We start from the raw sequence: 26,829 nt of genomic DNA on the forward strand, positions 1-26,829 counted from the left end.
TGGGCTATAAGGGTGAAATCGAGAGAGCCAAGAGCCATAAGAGTCAAGGCCAAGCACACCTAGAACAACAAGTGCCACAGGAACAACAAGAGAGAGAATTCCTTTGTTTAGGGGATTATGTTTTTCCAATGTCTCAAAGGCTTGCAGTGGCCACACCCATTTAGGCCAACCATCTCTGTACCCAGGCATGATTGACAGGCACCTTCGGTAGTCACCCCAACTTTACTAGGCATGCATATATCTTCTCTTTGTTGGATCCTTTCCCCCAGTGTTTTGCAGGAAGTAGGCTGGTGTTTCCTGGGGAATATGAAATTGCAGCTTCCTGGTGTAGGTGCCCAAATGGCAAGCCTGACCTTCCCTTGTTCCTTTCCTATTATTAATACCAAGTGTACGGATTAATAATGCTGATTGTGTAATCAAACAAAACATGATAATTTCAAGAGAAACATCAAAAGTGCTTTATTCAAAGTAATGTCCATCGCTAGCTACACATTTCCCCAATCTTTCAGGTAATTTGTGGATACCGTCCCAATAGAACTTTTCTTGCTTTGAGGAAAACCATTCAAAGACCCAATTTTCCACTTCTTATTTTGAAGTGCTGCTCAGAAAGTATGTGTGCCATCAATCGGAAAAAGTGGTAATCTGAAGGAGCAAGGTCTGGTATCTTGAGATGGAGCATGTTCACCATAAGCTTCCTGAATAATATGATAACTTTCAGCAGCACTTTTCTTCAAAATAAAGTAATGAATTAAAACTTCCCACAAATGATCTTTTCTTTGGCACGAAATTCGACATTTTTAAGTGTAAAAATATCTATGACGTTAACACCTTCAGCAAATTTGACATATGAATTTTCGAAGCTTATTATCAATACAACAAAATAGAATACATATCAAATCACATATATAACAACATATGTATAACTCCATCTATTGAAAAATATCCGCATTATCAGCCTGTACATCTGGTAACTAGCTAATTACAACAGTTTCAATGGTGTTTATTAACCACAAGTACCTGGCCAAGTGGATCCACTATTAAAATCTCAGTAGCAATAAAGCCAAGAAGTGGTCCTAGAACAAAGTACTTCATTTCACCAGAGAATCTCTGACTACAGATCCCCCAGCCCGATACAGCCTGCTCATATCTCCAAGAGAAATGGGGGGAGAGAATGTAAACAATTCTGACTTGCATGGTTCCACACTAGCAAAATGGCCCAAAGGTGATACCAACAACTCAATGATTCATTCAAGACTTAAGTGAGAAAAGAAGTCTGCCAACCGGAATGTGTTTGGCATGGAGAAGGAGATCCTGGCTGTGTTTTCCTCAGACTGGAGTTATTTCAGTATGGTCTTATTCTCTTCCTGATCCCAAAGATGAATATTTTTTAAAACTCTGTTTTAATAATAATCGCATTAGTGGGAGAGTGTAGAAAATAGTGTAGTAATATGCTATTTTTACAAAGCAGCTATTGTGGTTCAGTGGTTGAGCATCGACCTATGAATCAACAGGCCACGGTTTGATTCCCACAATCCAGGCTCAATTCCCAGTGGGAAGTGTGAGGAGGCACTTGATCAATGATTCTCTCATCATTGATGTTTCTATCTCCCTCTCTTTTTCCCTTTGAAATCAATAGTAATATACTTTTAAAAAAAGCAAAAGAATCAGATTCAAGGAAATTTTTATATTCCCAGATGTTTTCAAAAAGTTCTGATTTGGTTGGAAGTGAGGGAAGTAGCAAGACTAAAAAAAAAGAGGTCATCTATCTATTTTAATGGCTCCATATCCGGGCTGCTCTTTTCCCAATAAAACCCGAGACAGTGATCTAAGACCATTGAAATAGGTGGGAAATAAATAGAATCATAAAAAAATTTTGACTAACTTTCCTTCACCAATTTCAACCAAACATTGTTTATTAGATTTCAGTACAAAATGACAAATTTGACCTGTTTATTTATCTCCTCTTCCTCTGTGGACCCCAATCTATATATATAAAAGGTTAAGTGACCGACAGTACATACATCCAACAGTCTGACCGACCAACCAACTGGCTAGTACATATGATGCGCACTGGCAATTTAAAAATAAATGTTGACTCACGCATGCACATACTTATAAAGCTCTCGCTGGCATCAATTGCACACATGTGTTTTGATCTGTCACTGTTGACTGTGAATTTGGTGACACTTCTATTCTAGAGAAAGGGCGAATAGCAATACTAAAATATTTCTTCTAAATAATATCCTTTCAATGTGCAGGAATCTGCACCGGGCCACTAGTAAGTATTATTAAAAAAAAAAAATGATAAAAGCACAATAATGAAAAGGACATGAGGAAAGACAACCCAGAAACAATTCCTGTCTGGAATATGGGCAGTGAGAAAGAATGCCATCTGTGAGAGCTATAGCCCAAACAAGAGAGAAGAGGGCTTCTACAGATACAGGTATGGGAAGCAGCTTGCCCAGCAGAAGTCTAGAGACGCTTCAGATGGGAGGCTACAGGTAGAAGAAAGAGCAGGAGAGAGAGCTGGAAAAGGGAGATTCGTTGAAGACCTGTGTAGGAAACAGACACCATCTTGTGATGCAGGGTCACCTGCAGGCAGTCATAGCACGTCATCAGCTGTATAATAGAGATTCAAAGGTTCCAGAGAGGGCTGACAAAGAAGACTTCATGCACAGAAAGTAGAATCAGAAGCATTGATTGTGGGGGTTTTTTGTTTGCTTTATTATCAACACCAAATAGCAGAGCAATGCCTTTGAGGTTCTGAGGGAAGCTTTTTTCAACTTAGAATTCTCTACCCAGACAAACCATTAATCAAGTAGAAGGGAAAGACAAAGAATTTTTCATTCTGACAAATTTACCTCCATACATTCTTTCTTAGGAAGTTACATGAGTGATGACAGGTGTGAGAGCAGTGTGAGGGGAACCCTTGTCACTCACAGCAAGCCCTCACTAGAGAGTATCGAGATTTGATCAATCAAGAAATAGCACTATCTGTGATTTATTTGGACACATGAAGCTAACTGCCAGAATGAATAAAAACTGAAGTTATAAGCATATTAACTTCTAGAAGATGATATCAGGTGGTAAGGAAACCCTTCTGTACCACTTTATTTTGTAACTATACTCTGATCCTATTTTGAAGTAATTTTTAATATACTACCAGAATTCCAATTAAAATTTTTGTATAATCTTTTTTTTTTCAATTTCTGTTTTTCTGCGTACACAAATTACTTACCGTCCACTTCCTTCCCCATCTAGGTGTATTTATGTGTTATGTGCAGTCCTCCCTGAACTAAATCACCTGTACCTGAAAAGAAAAATAGACATTCAGGAATCCATTAAGGCAATATCTAATACCACAAAAGTATGACACAAATCCTGTCTTCACGAAGCTTACATCTAGAGCACATGTGTCAAACACAAGGCCCGCGGGCCAAATCCAGCCCGCCAGGCCTTGCAATGTGGCCCTCACCGCACTGTCATCACTGCACTCCGCTGTCAGTATATGACATTGTCAGTTTATGACTGTTCAGTAAACCATTCGGCCTGCGATTTAGGCTGGATTTTAGATTTTGGCCCCTGCTCTGATTGAGTTTGACACCCCTAATCTAGAGGAAAGAGATAGTAAACAAAAATAGCTAAAACCGGTTTGGCTCAGTGGATAGAGCGTTGGCCTGTGGACTGAAGGGTTCCAGGTTCAATTCCGGTCAAGGCCATGTACCTTGGTTGCGGGCATGTCCCCAGTAGGGGGTGTGCAAGAGACAGCTGATCGATGTTTCTCTCTCATAGATGTTTCTAACTCTCTATCCCTCTCTCTTCTTCTCTGTGAAAAATCAATAAAATATATATTTTTTAAAATAATGCCCTGAAAAATGAGCTATCAGGCAATCTAGAAATGTTTGGTAGAGGCACCATAAACTGATGTAGGTGGATCAAGAAATTCCACTTGAAGTCATCTTAGTCTAAATACATCATCTTCAAAGCTGTACCCCTACCCTCACCAGTTTGGCTCAGTGGATAGGGCGTCAGCCTGCGGACCAAACGGTCCCAGATTTATTCTGGTCAAGGGCCCATACCATGGCTGCAGGCTTCTCTCCAGCCCAGGCCCTGGTCAGAAGCAACCAATCTATGTTTATATTACATTGATGTTTTTCTCTGTCTTTCCCTCTGTCTTCTACTCCCCTAAAGTCAGTGGTAAAATATCCTCAAGTAAGGATTAACAACAAGAAAAAGCTATATCCCAACCCAAAGTTAGAAATAATCAGCATTCAATCTTATTTCCAAGTTCCAAAACATAGGGGTAACACCTAACATACCCTGCTCACTGCCATATTCTGCCACTTTCTATTATACAAATACTATGGATATTGTTCAGAGGAACTATTACTTACTTTTCATGAACAAAAGCCTAAAATACTTAGGTTCAGTTCCTGTAAAGTGCTTGCATGAGAATATATATAAAATTATAAATACATCCCCCAGGACATTATATTAGCTAAAAAGCAAATAAAATGCAAAGTGGTTCCTTTCAAATAAGTCTAGTGAGCAGGTGGTCCTGCTTCTTAATAAGCCAAATGCTCCATTTCTAATTCCTAAACTGCAATGAACTCCTTTGAAAGATTGCTTAGCATTTCAAGAGGTTTACCACTATAATATCAAGTCCTTCTTGGTATCAATTTTGGTTCCATTATAATGTGTCTATCCATAATAGATCATTTTTCAATTATCGCTTTTTCTGGAAAACTGAAATATTTTTTTCTGATTGCCTATGTCTTTTTTCAAGCTTAGCATGCACTGACAACATTTTTAGAAACAAAAAAATAAAGTGATTAAATGAAAGAACAAAAAAAATTCCCCTTTTTCTAACATGATTACAGTTTTTGTTTCTCTTTATCAAGTACTCTAGACATGAATTTCAGGTATCACAGCAACATCAAAAATTTGCTAGACACTCTCTTTGACACTGATGTATTTTTGTTCACTTATCCCTTAAAATGATTTTACGGTTTTGATCTATATATACTAATATTCACCTTCTCTAAACTGGAATTCTCCTTGCCTCTCTAGGGGTTAAACTTGAACTTTGAGCTAAATATAGCAAGGTTCCAGGCCTGGTTCTGTCATGTACAGGCTGTATAACCTTGGTCAAGTTACTGAACCACACTCTGAGCTTTCTTCATCTGTAATACAGATGTCATTGAACTTCGTAACAGGGTTTCTCAATCAGGATTACTGACATTTTATATCAGATAATTCTTTATTGTAGGAAATTGTCCTGTGCACTGTAGGATATTTATCAGTGTCCCTGTCCTCTACTCACTAGAAACTGGTACACCCCTGGCTGAAAAATCAAAATTCTCCCCAGACATTGTCAAACATCCCTTGTGGGGCAAAATGTCCCCATTGAGAAACATTGTTTTACAAGATTGTTGAGTGGATCAAATGAAATGATATATGGGTAATCTAGCACATTTGGACACAATATGTACAATGTGGGTGTTTGATTATTGATAGACCTGGCTTCTCAATAATAATAATAACTACAATGTGCTGTATAAAAACAAATAATGAGAAATCAAAAAATGAAAGACTTTATTCTCAAAGAAAAGGTTGGTCATCATTCAGAAAGGAAATAATTTAGTGTTCATTTGAGTAGAATTAGTAGCTTTGGCTGTACCTGCTTGGGGGGTAATGAGGGGAAAGAACCTGAATAAGTTAAAATATGCATGAATTCAACCAATACCAACTTCAACACCAGCTGACTTTTTTTTTTTTTTTTTTTTTTTTTTTTTTTTTTTTTTTGTCTCTGAAGATGCAGTTCCTGGAATTCTGTTTCCCAGCCTCCTTTGTGGTTATATATTACCATGCAATGAAGGTCTAGTAACCAAAGGGCTGGGAATAGACATGTAACTTCCAGAAAGTGTTCTCTAGAAAGAGCCTTTTTCTTATTTTTACTGTTTGGCTAGAGCACAGACTAGGTGGCTAGCATAGAGATATTTTTAGGAATGGAAGGCATACAGAGTAGTGACCACATACAGTGGTCGGCAACAGCGGCACACGATCCACATATGGCTCCTTGGCCCCTTGAGTGTGTCTTTTTCACAAAATATCACATCTTAGGTGAGTCTATTTTGAAGAAGTGGCATTTGAAGAAGTTTAAATTTAAAAAATGTGGCTCTCAAAAGAAATTTCAATCCTTGTACTGTTGATATTTGGCTCTGTTGACTAATGAGTTTCCCAACCACTGGAGTAGAGCAATCAGGTGAGCTCAGACCAGAGACCAGTACTACTCGGGTCCCAGACACCTACTGGGAATTATTCATGAGAGCAAAACCATGTGCCTCTTGTTTAGACCATTGGTGTTTGGAGGTTCAGCCTTTTAAAACAAAACCAAATCATAAGTAGGGCACATATGTTATCTAATTCTCCTAACAACACTAGTTGGTGGATACTATTATTATCTCTAGTTGAGAAATGAGAAACGAAGCTAGGAAAACCGAGGAGAGAGGTTTGCTCTGGTCACTCAAACAGGAAGCCATGGAGCTAGGTTGTATAATAGTCCAAGCAATCTGATGGCAGAAGCCACACCACTTCTCACTCCCTTTCTATTCCAAAGCCATCACACACAGATGAGAATCAATCTGTGTGTGTGTGTGTGTGTGTGTGTGTGTGTGTGTGTGTGTTTTAATTAAACTATAATGTCTGTAGAGAAAAGAGCACAGTCTTATTTTTAAGTGCACATATTCAATGTGTTATCTTGTTTCTAACCTACATTTTCCCTCATGTCTTACATGCTTATTTTCCCTTTTTCTGAGATAAAGACCTCCTAGGCATCATCCTTCCCATGTTTCTCTTATGACCCAGAAACTCATTATTAAAAATCTCTGGAGACTTCTCTTTTGCAGGCTAAATAACCATGAGTCCTTATGCCGTTCTTTATTGGCTCCCAACCCCTTGAATTATTCCCACTGTAAATCTTTGAACATTCTTTAATTCCTTACAGTCTTTTACCAAAGTGCTATTTCTGTTTGCAAATTTAGCAGCATATATGGCTTGAGAATGAGTGTTTCACAGCAATTCCTTTGTACCAAGCCAGGATTCACGCATCAGCCCACCCATCACATTGAGTAGATTTAAATACTTGGTGCCTTAAGAGGTTCTTTCTGTTTGTCAAAGACAAAGAGGGCTTTGTGATATTGCTGAAAAGCCACATGAATAACTTGAAAACAAAGGGTTTGTTGCTTACAATCCATTCTTTATGTTTTCAGAATTTGTATTTGGCTGACCATAATCCACTAAAATTCATCTGCGGACAAGGAGGGCACAGGAAAGAGTGGCACAGTTATTTCCTCCTGGGGCAGACCCCATGGACCAGAGTACAAGGAGTGAGTTCAGGGAATACAGCTTATCACATACACCGAGAAAATTCTGGGTGCGCAAAATGCTTAATTCAAAAGAGAGGTCATTTCTGTGTGGGTAAAAAAGTATTTTAGAAAGTAGAATTAATTCTTGGTAGGAAGTAATACTCTTAGCAGTAGGATTGTTATTATCAGTAGAATTTTGGAAGATGCCCTAAAAATGTTTCAGAAATAAGGAACATTAGAGGGAAGTTGACATTTATTAACATTGTAACTTAATTACAGAAAGAAGTAACTGCATTGGGAAAGAAACAAAAGAGTATTATTACATAGAAATAGGTAAATGGGCGAAAAGATTTGCAAGTTCTGGAGACTTATCCAAAATGAGGTCTTGTTTATGTGTTGAATATAGTGGAGGTTGCATGAAATATAAACCAAAAAGTCTTGAGCATTACACAAAAAATGAATTTCCTTAATTTTCTTAATAAATAAAAACTGTTGCCAATAACAAAAAAAACAAAAAAAACACAAAACATAGAAAGGGATATTAACAAACAGTTCACAGAAGAGTAAAGATAAGCATTTCTTCTATGTTTTACATAATGCCCTAGTGCATTCATAATATGACCCCTCAGAATTAACCTGCAATGAGATACTATTTTTCACCTATCAAATTGGCATATGTCAAAAGGTATAATAAATCTTCATTCTCAAGATTGTGTGGAAATAGACCCTTTTCATAACTGCTGGTAGGAGTGCAAATTGAAATGATTTCTTAGAACAATTTGACAATATACCGGATGGGGTAAAAGTAGGTTTACAATTGCTTGTATGAAAATAATACAATAATTAATAAAAAATAATTCAAGAATAAACTGTGTTTCACATACTCACAACTGGAAACCTACTTTCGTCCCACTCTGTGTGTCAAAAGTATGAATGTACATATCCTTTCTCCTAACAGCTTCACTTCTTGGAATTTATCCTATTTATCCTCTACACATATACCCTCACATAAGTAAAATGACTTACATCCAAAGCTTTTATATTGTAGCTTTATTTTTTTTTACCAGGGCAAATGATTTGAAACCATTTAAATGCCCAACAGTAGGTGCCTAGTCAGATAAGTGATTCACTCAAACAATGCGATATTATATTAGCTGTTTAAAATAAAAGTTGAAGATGAGTTCTTTATGTAAAGAACTGGAATGGTTTCTACACAGTTAATAAGTAAAAAAAGTAAGGTGCAAAAAATAAATAAGGTGCAAAGTAAAGTGTACATTGTATTAGCATGGGCATAAAAATGGTAGAGGGGCTTCTATTCATTTGTACATACACTGAGTGGCCAGATTATTATGATCTCTGAACACATAATAATCTGGCCACTCAGTGTACATCCTATATAATAAAAAGCTAATATGCAAATTGTCCCCTTGACCAAGAGTTCGACCAGCAGGCAGGCCAACCACCCATGTCCCCTCTCCCTGGGTAGGCTGGCTGGACCCCACCCTTGCACAAATTCATGCATCGGGCCTCAAACACACACACACACACACACACACACACACACACACACACACGACACTGAGTGACTAGATTATTGTACGTTCAGAGATCATAATAATCTGGCCACTCAGTGCATATGCATGGAATATCCAAGGTCTTTGATTGATTACCTCCCACCCACCACCCTCCCCCACCTTCCCTCTGGGATTCCCCACTCTTTTCCATGCTTCGATGTCTCTGGATCCACTCCGTGCATCAGTTCATTTTGTGACTTAGATTCCATGTATGTGACTCAGCCTTTCCCACCTGTCCTCTTGAGTTTAAGTGAAAACAACCCTTCTCTTCTGAGCCCTGATCAGTGAGCTAATCACACAGCCCGAGTGGGCACTTTGGACCTTTCAGTGGGCAAGAGACATTTTTCAAAGAATGGCAGTGGTCTGGAAGAGGGAGCTTTCAAATTCTAAATAAGAAATGCCACTAGCAGAATGTGTGAGTTTTGGCAAGTTGTGTTTTCTGGCTTTACCGGATCAGTACGAATTATAAAAATAGCCCAGTCATCACAAGATGGAGGACAAAGTGCGAACATGACAAAAAATAAATTAAAATGTGTAATAAATTATAGAATGTGTAAACCATAAAATAAATGCATTACCTTCACTCCTGATGGTTAAATGAGTGTTTTACAATAAACCCAGCCTTCAGAGAGTAGAAATCAAGTAATTTCACAACACTCAGTGGCACAGAAGAAAAACCTTTTGTTCTAGTTTAAAGAGCTTAATCTGAAGCTGACAAAAAAAAAAAAAAAAAAAAAAAACTCTCACCTCCCTACCTACCACTTTCCTATTTGCCAATCTGATTAGAAGGTAAGACTCGGGGAAAGGTGAACAACCAGCCAACAAGTGCTCAGTCCTTTTCTATGTATTGAAAAATTCCCTCCCTCGGTTCTTATTAGTGAGCGAGAGGCAGGCTGCAACATGTGGGATCCCAGCAAAGCTCCACGCTGCTGTGCTTTATACATCTCTTTCCGTCTAGAACTTGCCATCTTGCTGGCAATGATAAAAAATGAATGCTGGACCCTAATCTGTGATCTCAAGGATAAGATCCCTGTGGTGCTGTTTTGCACCCTCAGTTCACAGCAGAATACCTAGAATGCAGTAAGTGCTCAATAAATGGAAGAAGCAGGACAAGGCTCAAAGACCCAGGAGACTGATTTCCATTTCCCGACTGGTGTTCTTGGACTTGTCTGTTCAGCTGCATTTATCTGCCTCCCATCACGATCACTGACTGCCAAATGAAGCTGTGAAAACTTGGACAGTTTCTTCCCAAAGTTTCCATTTTAGCAAACGATCATGGTTAGTGACATATCCTTTTCTATGTTGAAAATGTTCAAATATAATAGGTACATAGGTTTTGGAGATTCAACAACACAAGTGAACATGGTTAAATAAATGAACACATGTGAATCTATTTAAGTCATTGTATTGAACCAAGCCAAGATTTTCAGGTTAAGGTAGCCATGAATGCGGTGTTAACATCTGGAACAAGGTTTGGTCTTGCCTAACTTCAGTATCTAGAAACATGTTCCAACAGTCCCTAGGAACATTTTGCATTCCATAATTATTCTCCTATTACCTAACTCTAATTTTCTTCAATTCTCACACCAGACCGCAGTCCTTTCCACACAGCTGCATTTGTACAAACGAACAGTCATTTACTAACTTATATAGAAATCTAGTATGAAAAATGGGGTAAAAATAAATAAATATATAGGGGGAAAGGACATATGAAATGACTGTACAGATTGATGATTAAAACAAAATGCATAATCAGAGAAGGGAAGGATGCCCTGGCCAGTTTGGCTCAGTGGATAGAGCGTCAGTCTGCGGACTGAAGAGTCCCAGTTTGATTCAGGCCAAGGGCACATGCCTGGGTTGTGGGCTCAATCTCCAGTAAGGGTTGTGCAGGAGGTGGCCGATCAGTGATTATCTCTCATTATTGATATTTCGGTCTCTCTATCTCTCTCCCTTCCTCTCTAAAATTAATAAAAATACATTTGAAAAATAAAGAAAAGAAAAAGAAAGAGAAGGGAGCGAGTGGCTGGGAAGGGTTTAGAGATTGATACTCACTAGAACTATAAAGAGGATTGAACTCTTATTAAATCTGCAACTACAACTCATTCAAATGAGCTTAAATATGAGAACGCAGGAGGTAACACAGTGTAGCACAAATGAGCTTTACAGAAAGGGAGGTTTCTGATTTGAATATTACTTAAAATGTAATTTTATTTCTTGAGCAAACTTTTCCAAAACAACTTGTTGCTTTAAGTTTTATGAATTAAAAGAATTTAATCAAAGTCTGTTCTTTAGGAGCCCTACTTAGGGAAATCTCAGAAAACAGTGCCCAGCCAGTGTGACTCAATGGTTGTGCCTCAACCAATGAACCATAGGTCGCAGTTCAGTTCCAGATCAGGGCACATGACTGGGTCACAGGCTTGATCCCCACTAGGAGGAGGCAGCCAATCTGATTCTCTTTCATCGTTGATGTTTCTCTCTTTCTCTCCCTCTCCCTTCCTGTTTGAAATATATATATGTATATATATAAAGCTTCAGCTGAGGCAATATTTCCCGGTGAAAAATAAGAGCTCCAAGAACTGAAGAAAGGGCCTAAAATTAAAATTAATAACATAAAATCATATAAAGAGCCACCAGGCAGAGGTACCAAAAGAAACTTTCCTGATACCTATGTGACTCCCCAGAATCAGATTATGAGAAAGAGGAACTAGAGGAGTAGAGTTAAAAGAGTTTTGTAAAGACAGACAATAGGAACAATAGGATGATCCCCTAAGGGTTGAACCGGATATATAAAAAAAAAGTTTACACACTCCATTCGATGATCTTTCTACATTTGCCCACAAGTACTAATAGTCACCTTCTACCATTTGCTCTCCCTGTTGTTTAAGCAACATATAGAAAGAATTGCTTAATTTGGAACTTTAGTATACAACAACAACAAAAGAATTAGTTAAGAAAGAAAAGAAGAGTTATATGAAGTAAATCATAGATATATGCATCCAAATATTTTTCACCTTTGTACTGTCAGTCAACCTCCCTACCTTCACCTGCCCTCCACACCCACTAGGGGTGAGAATTACTTTAGCTAAACTCCATGTCAGTCCTGCTTCCTCATTATCTTTACCTGTCCTTACTCAAATGATTCCCCTCTTGTATTCCAAACTGGTCCTTACCATTAGACTATTTAAACCCAAGACCAAATGCTCCCACAACTTACTGTCTGCATAGTCATGACTTTATCTTTTGGTTGCCTTGGTTAACGTGACTTTACTATTCACTGCCTTCATCAGCAGGACATAGAGGCTTAGCATATATATATATATATATATATATATATATATATATATATATTCCTAAGCAACTGTCTGACTGGTAGCTATGATGTACACTGATCACCAGAGGGAAGATGCTCAATGCAGGAGCTGCTGAGCTGCAATGACTTGGCAGCTGTGGTTCTCAGGTGATGCACCAGAACCAGAGAGGAGGGAGCCCGATTCTGGGGTGCATCATCTTAGAACTGTCCTCTCAAACTCTGGGACCCCTCGAAGGATGTCAGAAAACTGGTCTTGGCCCAATCCCCACAGGCAGGCCGAGGGACCCCACCTGTGCACAAACCCATGAACCAGACCTCTAGTTTATTCTGAATATTTTTCAAGTTCCTAACCTCCAAACCCTCAATGTCCATCAGTCTTAAACCATCTACATATATAAAAGCTTAAGCAACCATTACAACTGGACAACCAGGCTGGTAGCTATGATGTGCACTGACCACCAGGGGGCAGACCCTCAATACCGCCAACTTCCTGCTGCCAGCCAACCTCCTTCAGTCCTCCCCCGCTTGGCTGGCCAGCCCAATCAGGACTGGGTGAGATGGCCCCAATTGGCCCCAATCACCAGCCAGGCCAAGGGACCTCACCCATGTATGAATTTGTGCACTGGGCCTCTAGTTGTATCATTATTCATTATCCGATTCCAATTAAGCCTGAATACTGGAAAGTCCATTTTAAACAAGACTCCAAAAACCTCATAAACAGTGCAACCTTGCCCTCATTGCTCCATGATGCCATTAAATCTTTGTCAAGTTAGAGAGTTTTCTTACAAGGGTAAGCAACAGACTCAGCTTTAGAGAGACAGCACAAGCCTTCTTGGATGGATGTCCTCCTTAGTTATATGACTATTATATGTAACAATGTATGAGTGTGTGTGTGTGTGTGTGTGTGTGTGTGTGTGTGTATGTGTGTGTGTGGAATTTGATCCATAATAAGGCATGTTTTATATCTACTGCTAATATGGTTGCTGTCTTTTCTCTATCATCATGTTCATGCCTCACTCTATGGAACTTCCTTTAAGTTTTCTTCTTTGTGCTGTGTTCTCCTTGCACTTCCTTTTTGCTCTTCTGGTGTGCAATGAGAGGCTCACATTCCAGGCATCTAAAACTCTACAACCTTGAACCAGTGGACACTAAGCGAAAGATGACCCTAAGCCTCCAAGGGCTGTTCTCCTAAATTGCAAACCTCTCCCTGGTCATGCTGGCCACCCCAGTTCTGACCCAGCTGGTCCAGGAAGGCCAGGGTTAGCCCTGCTGAACTATGATATCTCTGCAGACATGGTTACTCAGTTTTGTTCCTCCTAAGGTCAAAGACTCCACCCTGGGAGGAACTTGACTGAATAACAGATTTAGATCTTTCAAAGTTTTTCTCACATTTTTAAGAAAAGTTAAAACAAAAATAGAAGACTTGGGCCCTTAAAGTTTATTTTACTATTTGAAAACAATTCAAGTTTAACCTTGGAACTTAGCATATGCACATTGGAATGGCTGTATTTATGCTATAATCGTGAAGAGCTTTCTCTTGTCTGAATAGCAATGATGAAGAAAGAGTGCATTTGTTTTTAATATCTGTTAAGCTGGACCCAAGATTGGGTTTATTTAATAAAACAACAGCTCAAATGTTTATTTGAAATGTGTTATTTGGTAGGTATTACTAACTGTTCACAATTAGTTATTAATAACAATCATAAGTAAATAGGCTTTACACAGGAATGATAGATTATAAATTTTATAATCCTGTACTTTACCAGTGCACACAGCATCTCTTCTATAGCAGGCGCTCAAGAAAATGTTACATTTTATTATTTCTCTTCATTGTACCTGCTCAGGCACTGGGGCGACCAACTCTGTCCCTGTTTCACAACAAATTTGAAGAGCTGATGCTTCTGTAGCTAGCTTGATAACATCCTCCTGCTGACGCTTAACAGCTGCCAAAGGAAGTCTGTAATAAACCACATGTTAGCAATGCTATATATAAAAAAACAGTACTTTGACCTTATACGAGTGTTGATACCCCCTTAACCATTTTTTCTTCTCACCATATTTATAGCTCTCTCGCATCTAATTTACAGACAACTTAGAAACCACAAATTGAGCATCAGGAACTTAAAAAGTAAGGACAGGAGGCTGCTGTGGAAATGGAGAACTGTCTCAGAAAATGTATTCTCAGAGAAGAAAAAAAATGTACTTAGTCATCTATCAAGGAAACATCTGATCTCCTTATCGAAGAGCAGATTACAACTGTTACCTAGTTTCTGCCTAGACAGGACTTTTACTGGGGGTGGGGAGGGGTAGGTATTAGTATAATTGAACTCTAAGATTCTTTCCAATTCTAAGCCTGATTAATTTTTTTTTTTTTTTTTTTTTTTTTTGGAAAACGTGGAGCCCAACACACCACAATTCTGGATTCCCCCACCCTCTCCACTTCAGAAAGTAAAGCATCATCCTCACCCTCTATCCCATTCTTTATTTCTGGGGTGACCTAGTTCTGCACGGAGGAAAAGGGGCACTGGGGCGTGGCAGTGTGAGCAAAGGTACTGACTGTTCTTGCTATGAGGCTCCTCCACCCCAGCCTGGGCACAGCCTGGGCAAAATCAGGGCAAAGCCCGGGCCACTGCATTCATTCTGAGGGACTTCGATCTCTGCCCTCAGCCTGATGGAAACTAACCAAGGAAAGCCCACTAGCCAGGGAGATTGAAACAGTAGCCTAGGCCCCGAGGCCATGCTTCAGAGAGATGCCGGGAAGCCTGAGGCCGGCAGGCTGGGAGCCTCCCGCTTATTCTCGGGGCCTGGCACACAGCTGGCTGTGCATAGGGACATGAAACGGCACCGCAGCTTGATCTCAGGCCCGGCCGCCAGTCTGTGGCTCTTGGCCACGCGCCTCCACCCGCCAGGCCCCGGCGCCGGTTTTGGCGACGCGGGGACCGCCAATCAGCTCGCAGTCGCACCTGTTAGGTCTGCCTCCGCCCGGAGCCTCCGCCCCGCGGCCGCCTCCGCCTCCCGCAGGGCCGGGCGGGGGCCCGGGGTGCGGGTGCGGGAAGGAAGGAGGCCGATCGCCGGGGCCCGGCCTTCTCCGGGGGACCCCGAGGGACCCCGAGGGACCGCGCGGGGCGGGGAGGGGCGCCGAGGAGGCGGGAGAGGTGTGACCCGGGCGCCGAGGCCGGGAGCGGAGCCCGCGGCGGAGGCGGCGGCGGGCTGAGCCGCAGGGAAGATGGGCTTCGCACCGGCCCCGACCTTCCTCCGCGCGGCCCCGGCGCCGCCGCCGCAGCGCCTCCCCGGGCCGCCCCGCCTGTTGGGCCGCGCGGGGTGAGCGGCCCGGAGGGGAGGGCGCAGCGGGGCGCGGCGGGGACTCCGGAGCCGGGAGGCCCGCGCCTCCCCGAGCGAGCGCAACAGCTCCCGCCGCCGCCAGGCCGCGCAGCACGGTGCTCCGCCGCGCCCCCCGCGGGCCGCCGGCGACCGGGACGCAGCCCGGGGCCCGGCTCCCCGGCCCCGCAGCTCCGGGCTTCCCGATCGGGCGGCGCGGCGGCCTCGGAGCCCATGGCGGGCGGCGACGCGGACGGCAAGGGGCCGGCGGCGCGGAGGGGCGGCGGGGCGCGGCGGCCGGCGGGCTCGGGCTCCTGCTCCTCCGGCTCCTCCGGCTCCGCCGCCGGCCGGCCCGAGCCGCTGTCCACTGCTGAAGCGGCGGCCGAGGCGGCCGAGCTGCCCGCCTGGATGCGCCTCTACTTCTACGGGATGCACGGCATCGCCCTGGACGTGCTGGTGTCCGCGGCGCGGCGCTTCGCCCACAGCCCCGACCTGCGGATGCTCGGCTTCTCGTCGCCCTACCGCTGCCTGCTGCACCTGCTCACCCACTACGCGCTGGAGCGGCTCTACCTGCAGCGGCGCCGCTGCCCCAGCGCCTGGGTCTTCCATTTCCTGCTCTTCCCGCTGGCGCACGTGGGGCTGCAGAGCCTGGCGGGCCGCGCGCTGCCGCTCAGCCTGGGCGGCGGCCCGGGGGCTCCGGGGGCTTCTGGGGCACCCGGGGCCCAGGACCTGGCGCTGCACTACCTGCTGGCGCTCTACCACTCGCAGGTGTTCCTGCGGCGCTTCCTGCGCCTGCGGTGCCGCCCGCAGCTGCAGCCGCGCCCGGGAGCTGCCCCCGCCCCGGCCCCGGCCCCCGGCCCAGTCCCTCCCGGCGCCCGAGCCCCCGCAGCGGCTGCAGGAGGCCGGCGGCGCCGACCCCGCGGTCCTCGGGGCCCCGAAGGAGCCCCCAGCAAGGGGCTGCCGGACCTGCTGCGCTTCCTCTTTTACGGGATGCACGGCTTCTTGGATGAGATCTTCTTCACCTTCTTCTTCGACGTGCTGGGCCAGGGCGACCGGGCGGGCAGCGGCCACACGTCGCTCTGGTCCTTCCTCATGTACGGCAGCTGCAGCTTCGTGGTGGAGAAGCTGTACTTCCACCTGCACTACAGCCGCGGCTGGCGCACCTGGCAGCGCGTGCCCGTCTACGTGCTCTTCATCTACCTGTGGGAGCTGTGCTGGGGCCTGGGCCTGCGCGCCTGCGGCGCCTGCTCCTGGGACTACTCGCACTACCCGCTCAACTTCATGGGCCTCATCACCCTCATGTACCTGCCCGGCTGGGTCTTCCTGTGCGTGTACCAGGACCTGCTCTCCAACGCGCTGTGGCGAGTGCAGTACCTGCCAGCCGACTGAGACCCACGCCTCTGGGCGCCCACCCGCGAATGCGACTTATTTTGACACGTTTGAAACGGAGTGGTCTTTTTTTTTTTTCTTTTCTTTTTTTTCTTTTTTTTTTTTTTTTTTTAGCATTTTAATTATGCGTTTTCCTACACTCTGGCGACATGATTTCATGCTGTCTGTTCGCTTTTCTGACTGTTTTTGGACCCGTGCATGATACAGTACTTGGAAATATTACTCATCGAAGTACTAACTGGTCCATATTGTAAAGCCCTCCCAAGCCCAACCATCCGGAAGCTTGTAGGATTCGCCCATGTGGGCACAGGTGGCTGGTAACTGCTGTGTTTTTTGTTTTTTGGTGATTTTTTTTTTTTTTGGCGAGGAAGTTCTTCAGCTCAGAGGCCAGTGATTTTTACAAGAGTTAGCAAAAAAATGTTCTGGTTGAATGGTGTGTTTGCTTTCTCTGTAATCCAATTTCGCTTTAATTCCTTGCTATATTTATCACAGAGACTGCCGAAACTCAGTGTTTTCTTGTACTCCTGAAACTACAGTTAATAATTCTTAAGTGCCTCCCTTCTAGCATACAACGTGGAAAGAAATTGACGAATGTGAAACCATTCCTAGGAACTGATTTTTTAAAATAAGTCTTTCCTGGCAGCCCCAACAGGTGACGCTGTGTTAAGTGTTTGCTCTCCCTCCTGGAAATGATGGTTTTCCAACGTGAGTTAGCCTTAAACTTCAAGGTTGATCAGATCCTACATTATCTGTGGCTGTACATGTTTGTTCCTGTGTAATCATGTAAAATGTTTACCTTTCCTGTCAAAGGGCCCAGCCAAATTATACCGCCCTCCGTCGTGTTTAACCCTTAGGGCCCTTTCTACGTGGAGCTTCAAGAGTAGAAACAATTCCTGAAATAACATGAACTTGAATGTTTGCCCCAATTGCATTAGGCCTACCTGTTTTCTGCATATTTCTGCCATGGCTCACTTGTAAACATTTTTCTTTTTCCTTCTGGACCCACTCAGAGTTCTTGGACTAAGCCCGGTGTGTAATTCAAATTACAAATCGATAGTGTTTTGGTGACTCATTATTAATGGCTGCAAGTTCCAAAGTTAAATGAGATGATGTAAACCAATTTAAAGAAACCATGTCTAATCTATTAATAATGTACTTTAAAGTTGTGTGCTGTTTTTATTAAATGTTTAAAAAAAAAAAGAAAAGTCGAATTGAATATGGCTCAGCTGAGGATGATCAATAGCTTCTCAGTTTTCATTATAAACATCATTAGAAAAACTTATAGTGTGTACAAATGAATGGTTTCTTATCCAAATTATTAGCTTGCCTATGCTGTGAAAGGGAACTTCTTTCTTTTCTCAGAAATAAAAACCAACAACAAAAAAAAAACACTTTTGCTATAGCAGTAAAGAAAATATGCCTTTAGATTTGATTAAGGCAGACGTAATTGTGAGAATATATTATTTTAATCCACTATGAGGTTGTGAGCTAAGTTATAAGTAATGCCCGTGATATTGGTCATGTGATATTAGTCCAGGGGTCCTCAAACTTTTTAAAGTGGGGGCCAGATCACGGTCCCTCAGAGAGCTGGAGGGCCGGACTATATGAACTACTAATTCCTACTGTAACACCTCGGCTGCGCTCACTGCCCAAAAAACTTGGCGGGCAGGATCAGACTCCTCTGCGGGTGGCATGTGGCCCCACGGGCCGTAGTTTGAAGACCCCTGTTAATTAGTCAGTCAAAGCTGAGTAGAAATGTAATAGTAAGTGAAAATGTTTGCAGAGAGTGAAAGTGTCATTTTATGATACTTGGTCATGGGTAAAAGATTCCTGAAAATCAAGACGGGGGGGAGTATAAGTGCAGACACTAAAGTTAGGCAGATGCTGAGCTAAATATGTGTAATTCAAGTGTGACCCATGGGCATGAATCTGAGTTAACCAAATCCACGTCTTGAAATCCTTGCTACATGTGCATCTTATGCCCTTCACAGGCTGCTCCTCAGCCCTGCCTACCTGCTTACCAGCATTTCCAGGCTCAGAAATCTGTCAGGAAGTGGGAAAGCCTGCTACAGTTTGCTTGTAAGTGATCATCTGATTTAATGGAAAGTCAAGGTTTTCATTCATTCCATTCGCTCCAGAACAGTTAGAGCACCTGTTGGCTGGGCCTGGACTCACCTACAGCAGTGACTCAACGCCGACAAAATCTCTGTCCTTACAAAGCTCTCCTTCTAGTGTTTTTATTTACGTGAGATTATACTTACTTGCAAGGCTACTGTATCAGTAATAAGCTCTGACGGCAATTGTTATGAGGGCTGTTATCAGGCCAGTCCCTGGCGAAAGCCTTTTACCAGTCTGCCTGCCAGTTTTACAAAGAGCTTATTGATGTATGTGTATTCAGGGAGTGGTTACCCTGTCCCTTAGCTCAGCACCTTGCTCTGGCCTTCTCATTCTGTTTACTCAACTTCTCACACGTGATGTTTGGCTACAACTTTAAACCTTCAAAGACAAAGCAGGAAAAGAACCATCAGATCAATCAATTTAGCTGTTCATTAGTAGTTCATATATAGAAATGATAATGTAATAATAGGTAATACCTGAGTAGCACTACCTTCTGAGAACTGCTGTATTATATATTAAATTGTAAGCAAATATATATATATATATATATATATATATATCCATATATATCTTAAATGAATACACACACATATATATATTAAGAAAAGATATATAATCTTAAATATATCCATGCATATATTAAGGTCATACATATATATGACACAAATATACCTCTATGTACACATGCACACACATTTACTTAAACCTCTAGCAAGCCTCCTTTTACAGATGAGAACAGTGAAAATGAAGTTCAAAGATATTAAGTAACTGCTATTGAACTGCTTAATAGATGTTAAGTCATACAGCTATTGAACCTTTAGACTTGTGCTTCTGTCTACTGACCACAGTGATTTGGGGGTCTCCTATGGAGACCCCCATCTGTATTACTTTATTATACTATATCTGTATTACATCTGTATTACTATATCTGTATTACATCTGTATTACTCTTCCCTCCTCTGTCACAGATGCAAGGGCAGCTGCAGAAAAGCCAGACGCCAGTAGCAAAAGCACTCTTTCATGTTGCCTTTTTAGTCATGGGCAATAACCAGGAGCTAATACCAGCATGCATAACTGACTATCAGCCGTGTTCTAATCCCCATGTGATAGTCTATATTCAAATGTTGCTCTGCAATGGAGTTCCTCATTTGAAGTGAGATAATCCTGAGTATAAGACTAATATGCCATTGGGGGCTCAATCTCCCGTTAGGGTGCATACAAGAAACAACCAATCAATGAATGCATAAATAAGGGGAACACTCAATCAATGTGCTCTTGCTCTCACTCTCGCTCTCTCTCAAGTCAATTTTTTTTAAAGGGGGGAAAAAAAAGAATAATATTCCAAAATGCAAGACACCTTGTATCATAAGGGAGGAAAAATAGATATAATTATCACCAGACATTTATGTAGTACTCAGAATGAGCATCCCAAAAATTTATTATTTTTGGAGACATTTATTCTGGGTTCTATTAAACACCTAGACTCTAAGAAAGCTCTTAACAGAAAAACATAAAAAAGTAGCAAAATGGTTTTCTCTCCATGTTTAACTTAAACAATGCTGAAATTTCTTACTAGAAGTGCTTTAAATTTTAAATAAAATTTAAATAAAGCTCTATTTGAGTTCTGAATCTAAAGATAAATACAACCTTTGAAGTTTTTCATGTTAACAAATACAGAAGTTCCTATGTTATACAAAGACTCCAATAAAGTTGACAACCCATTTCAATATTTCATGCATTTCAGTGGCTTAGTGCAATTAACTTTGAATGTTTTATTATAAATATTTAACATTTTGTATATCAACTCACCAAAAAGCAGCTTAGAAAAATATGAGCTGTTCATTGTTATTTAAAATATATATATATACCCACATTTCTAATTGATTAATTCTATTGTACTTATTTGAAGGAAAAAAAAATGTCTACTGTTTTGAAATAGTCTCTGTTGACATAGCGGACCTGGTCCTGTTTAAGGATGGTGAAGAAAAATTCTGTTAGACTGCTTTAGTTCCTTCTCCACTTCCAAAATACACTTAAAAAATCAATATGCTTGAACAGGGAGTTTATACTCATAATATGGGCTTGAAGTGATAAATAAATCATTGGATTGTAATATGTGGAAGCTTTTTAATGCAATCAATTTTTGCTCATATTAAAAGGCATTAAAACCCTTTGCCTTTTAAATTAATTTTAAACATATTGCCCTCAAATATTTCCCAACAGAACTTGATGGAACTAAGGTCCTTTACTGAAGGGAAGTAAGAGGAAACACCTTCACCTCCTTCCATCACAGACAGGCCTCAGCAGTGCCGAAGGGAAAGATGGCAGCAAAAGATGGGTCTGCTGTGTTGCAATTTTTTTTTTTTAATGTTCTTAGACTTGGCACCAAAGGAACAAAACAAAACAAAAGAAACAGTAATTGTCTGTATGGACTTTTATCTTTTATTTGTTAGAATTGGCAATTTTATTACTTTTAACACAGAGGCAGGAGTCATTACACAAACAATGGCTTCCCATTGTAACCCAAATTGTAATTAACCTGGGATGTGTAGACAGAATATATTTTTCTTTTTTAAAAATGTTTTTTTTATTTTTTTATTATTGATAATATTACAGATACTCCATTCTCACCCCCGCTCCTTTGTCCCCACTTGCCAACCTCTCCCCCCAGGTCTTCACTACCCTATTGCCCATTTCCATGAGCTATGCATTTAAGCATCTATCTTACCTAATAAAAGAGAAATATGCAATTTAACCATCATTCTGCTATGGCTACGCCCACAGCCAATCAGAGTGAGTATGTAAATTAGCCCAACAAAGATGGAGGTTAATTTGCATATGCAAACACGGAGTTGCTTGAAGCCTGCTATGAGGGGAAAGGGGGCGGTAGAGAGAGCTACTGGAGTGGTGTTCCAGACAGAAGCCAGGACTTGATGGCTCCAGGCAGCCCGGGAGCTGGGACAAGCCGAATCCTGGGAGGCTAGGAGTGAAGCCAGGGGAAGGAAGGCCTATTCTTGCATGAACAGGCCTATTCTCAGCAGCAGGGTTTTGAAAGCCTTGAAAATAATTAAAATTGCTTCAGGGGAAAAGATGGCTGCAGGTATAGAGGGCAAGGATTAAGTAGTAGGAACCCTGGTTGGATCATTAGAATATCAACCTGGTTCAATTCAGGAAAAGCCTTAGGCTGCTGTTCAATTCTACCCAGAGGATATCAACTGGGGGCTTTTCCTGATAGCTGGCCCTGGCAGAGCTAAACAGATGCATTAAGAAAGAAAGTGAGGCCATAGATGTCACAAAAGCAAGCAGCTAGCCAGGAAGGATGAAAGATGTCATGGATCAACTCTCCCACACACCTCCTCCCCACATTAACTATAGTAAGGAGAAAGCTAGCCATACTTTAGGTGGGATTCCAACAGACATTTGTATTACATACAAAATAATTTATGAACATGTTATTAGCATCCATGACAAAAATAAAGTAGTCTTACAGGATCTCAAATTCAAAACTTTAAACATTTGAAAAGTCATTGTTGGGGGAAAATAACATTGAGAGGAATATGCAGAAAGCTCATATCATATCATTTTGATTACCCACTTTTAGGAACAAAAACTAAAATAAATATGCTCTGAAGGAGGGCTATTTTAGTCTTCACCTTTTATTAGAACAATGAAAGGCAGGAAGAAAAAAATAAATAAAACAGCACTTTGGAGTACATTAGAACAAGGACTCAGATTCCAAGTATTTAACAGCAAGACTTTAGCAAAATTTATTATTGTACTTATTTATAATGATGAGATTTTTAGCAAACAAAACAAAACAGAAACAGAGGAATCATAAAGGTAGACATAGAAGATATAGTGAAAGGGGTAGTATTCAAAGGCCTTAAAGCCTTAAAGAATCTATATATTACTTTTCTATGGCTAAAATAATTCAGATTTACAAATATTATCCTAGATGTTTATACCATGTACAGTTGTGATTACAATGAAAATGTGACATTCATGAAAAACTGTCCACCCTAGGTTTGGTTGGGTACCAAAATAAATGTATACTTTATTATATTGATATTTATTCAATGACATTTCTGAGTTTATCTTTTATGTAATGATGTCATTTTATTGTGTTATAAAAGTTTTAATATGTCATTGAAGAGTCAACCCCATGAACAAGGAAACAGTCAACTATTTATTAAAACTTAAAATCATGGGACTTCAGAGCTTGAGTAGATAAGTGAAGTTCATCTAATTCAACTCCCAGCCAATAGAAGAATGCCTTCCAAGTCATCTTTGACAGGTGTGTCTGTCCAGCCTCTCATTGATCACTTCCAATGATAGACATCTTTGTACGTACTCAGATCTCCTATTAATTTGTTCTATAACTTTGGTTGCTATAAATTTCTTCATAGTAAGCAAAACCATATCTATAACTTACATTCATTTTTGCAAGTTTTTCACCCATAAGCAGAGAACCAAAGGTTTGAAGAATGTTTCCAACTGTATTTTAATTGTTTTACTTCAAGCAAAATACCCAAGATCACTCAGCAATATATATAATAAAGTATACAATAGTGAAACTATTATTATCTATTTTGATCTAGACACTTTATTTCTGCAAATGGAGAACAGCATTAAGTATTGTTAGCTTTTTCTTTTAGCAGCTGTCACATCATTGTTTCAATTAAATTTTCATTTATCAAAAGGCCCTATCTTCTTTCAATAAGCCAAGTGATCCTCTATATGCTCCTGTACATATCAAATAAAAATAACTGGCATAAATCTGTGCTATTCCCATCCTCCGTGACCAGTTATGAAAGTGACTAAGAGAGAAATGAAGGCAAGTAGAGTGAAGAATAGAAAAATCGCCATTGAATTCATTCTTCATTTATTTTGTTCCTCGTATTTCCATACTTTCTTCTTTTGAGAGCAGCCATAAATAATTCTCTGCATTCCCTCAACATTTAGCAAAGAACTTAGCACAGAGCAAGTGCTCAAAAGTTTTTTGTTGATGCATTTATCTGAATTTTCATGTCAGACATAATTCAATAAAGGGAACTAGAATTAGGAATGCATGTGATTTCAACAGACATTTATTTAAGGGACATAAACAAGACCCAATATGTGCCTAGAGAAAAGATAAGAATTGCTTAATCTTCTTATATTCTTCCCTCCACTGCTCAACTACTTTGTTTGCCAGACATAGAATTCTGTTCTCTGAGATTTTAGCTACATTATAGTGTGTGTGTGTTGTTGTTTTGTTTTTTTGTTTGTTTTTTAGTGTTTTTTGTTGTTTTTGTTGGCTATTTAAAGAACTTAACTACTCTGTAAAACATCATTTCTGAAATACATTAAAAAAAATCAAAACACCTGATGTGCACATGAACCAGTGGCAGTATACACAGTACTCGCTTAAGGACTGCTTTGCCGGTTTGCAGCTGGTTATGCCTCTTGATTCTCATCATTATTTTTGCTGATGACCTTATAGATTTTGGCGACTTTTCAATAGAGAAGTTAAAATAAAATTCAAAATTAGTTAAATTTAGAAAATTGCTGCTAGTGGCAGGTGGTAAATATTTATGTTTTGTTATCTATAAAAAGGATTGACTTTGTGCTCTCTTTTTACCCCCAAATGTTACTGAAAAAATTGTATTAGTTGGGACTTTTCAGAGGAGCAGACCAATAGGTGATAGACAGATGATGATAGATAGATAGATAGATAGATAGATAGATAGATGATAGATATTGTAGATAGAAATTTTTCTCACACGATTATGGAGGCTGACAAGTCCTCATGTGCTCAGAGTGAGTCTTCAAGCTGGAGACGCACAAGAGCCAATGGTATGATTCCAGTCCAAAGACCTGCAAGTTCCATATCTAGGAAGAGCCAGTGTGAGTCTGAAGACAGGAACAAAACAAAAGCACATTTCAGCTCAAAGGTAGGAGGAATTCCCTCTTTCTCAGAGAAGGTCAGTCTTTTTGTTCCATTTAGGCCTTCAACTAATTAGATGGGGCCACCTATATAAGGAAATAAAATCTGCTTTACTCCATCTATTGGTCAAAACATTAAAGTCATCCAAAAATACCCTCTCTAAAAACATCCTGAATACGATTGACCAAATATCTGGGCAGCCCAGTCAAGTTGACACAATTAGTCGTTTCATAGATCAAAGCATTTGAACCAAAGAAGTAAAAATGAGCATAAGTTAAATTGAGGGGTATTCTTTTATTCAACAAATATTTAAATGTGTGCTGTGCATTTGATGGTAAATAAGACTCCCCCCCCAACCCCACCCCCACCCCCAATGTAGCAGAGGATGCAGGTTTTAAAACAAAAGGGTAAGTGTTAGAGAAAAATGCTGTTGGAGGAAATAATGGGGCAGCTACCCAGACTGTAGAACATGCTAGTAAAGTTCTAGATGGAGAGTCAGTGTGCTCAAAGTCCTGGCAAGAGTTAAGTGTCATAGCATTGAGAAACTCAAAGCACATTGTGCCTGGCTGAAGAGATGGTGGGTTACGAGTGAGACCTGAAGCCAGAGGTGTAGCAAGAGACAGGTCTTCACATCTTGTGGAAGTCTTAGAGTTTGGGAGACCATTTCCTGAGGGAGTCGACAAGTTACATAGGGGTTTAAGTTTCTTTTAAAAGAAAACTGATGTGCTCTAACCAGTTTGGCTCAGTGGATAGAGCCTTGGCCTGCGGACTGAAGGGTCCCAGGTTCGATTCCGGTGAAGGGCATGTACCTTGTCTGCAGGCTCCAGACCCTGGTTGCAGGCTCCAGGCCCTAGTTGCAGGCATGCGGGAGGCAACCAGTTGATTTGTCTCTCTCACATCGGTGTTTCTCTCTGTCTCTCCCTTTCCTTTCCACTCTCTCTAAAAATCAATGGAAAAAATATCCATTGATTAAAAAAAAAAACAAAAAAAACTAAGGTCAAAGAGGACCAAATTAGAGACGGAAAAAGACCAGTTATGAGGTCATTATATAAAACTGTAAAAGAGATGATGGTGGACTCAACCAGGATTGTGACAATGGAAATGGAATAAAATACATAGATTTGAGAGATACTTAATAGACTGTGTGTAGTGACCAGATGGTTGTATAAGTTAAAGGAGGGAAACAGATGCAATGGGCAGTAAAGTGAATGCAGACTGAGAGCCTTGAGGACCTCAGAAAGTAAGTGAAGAGAAAACTGTAAGAGATGAGGAAATAAATGGTCAGAGAGGCAGGAGACCCAGAGAATGTGGTATCACTGACAACAAAAGAGCGGGAGGACATGTTCAGTATCATCAAATTCAGCTTAAAATTAAAGTGAATTAAGAACAGAATCAATGACCATGGTATTTTAAAGTGTTTGGGAAGAGGGAGTGAGTGTAAGAATAGGAGGGTGGTAGGTTAAAATAGATTGAGGGTGGCACAGTCAGTTGGAGCATAGACCCATGTATCAAAAGGTTGGGGGTTCAATTCCCAGGCAGGGCACATACCTAAGTTGTGGGTTCCATCCAAGTTAGGGCATGTATGTATGGGAGACAACAGATCAGTATTTCTCTCTCACATTGATATTTCTCTCTCTCTCTCTCTCTCTCTCTCTCTCTCTCTCTCTCTCTCTCCCTCTCTCACTCACTCTCTCTCTCTTTCTCTCTCTCTCTCTCTTTTCCACTTTCTCTAAAATCAATCTACATATATAAAAGCCTAAGCAACCATTATGACTGGTCAACCAAATGACTGGTTGACTGGTCACTATGACACACACTGACCACTAG

General features: G+C 41.1%; 1 protein-coding gene across 1 annotated transcript; it reads left to right on the forward strand.

Annotated features, from left to right (window-relative positions):
• Positions 1–15,667: 15,667 nt before the first annotated feature.
• On the forward strand, positions 15,668–18,347 carry TMEM229A (transmembrane protein 229A). Its single transcript, XM_084897013.1, has one exon. It carries the CDS (start codon positions 15,804–15,806, stop codon positions 16,956–16,958), a length of 1,155 nt encoding a protein of 384 aa, XP_084753139.1. The 5' UTR covers positions 15,668–15,803; the 3' UTR covers positions 16,959–18,347.
• Positions 18,348–26,829: the final 8,482 nt, after the last annotated feature.

Source organism: Pipistrellus hanaki (genome assembly GCF_964339955.1).
Source record: "Pipistrellus hanaki genome assembly, chromosome: 10".
Classification (NCBI taxonomy): domain Eukaryota; kingdom Metazoa; phylum Chordata; class Mammalia; order Chiroptera; family Vespertilionidae; genus Pipistrellus; species Pipistrellus hanaki.

Excerpts from the sequence above, each read along its gene's own strand:
- TMEM229A (XM_084897013.1), top strand. The coding sequence starts at position 15,804 with ATGGCGGGCGGCGACGCGGACGGCAAGGGGCCGGCGGCGCGGAGGGGC.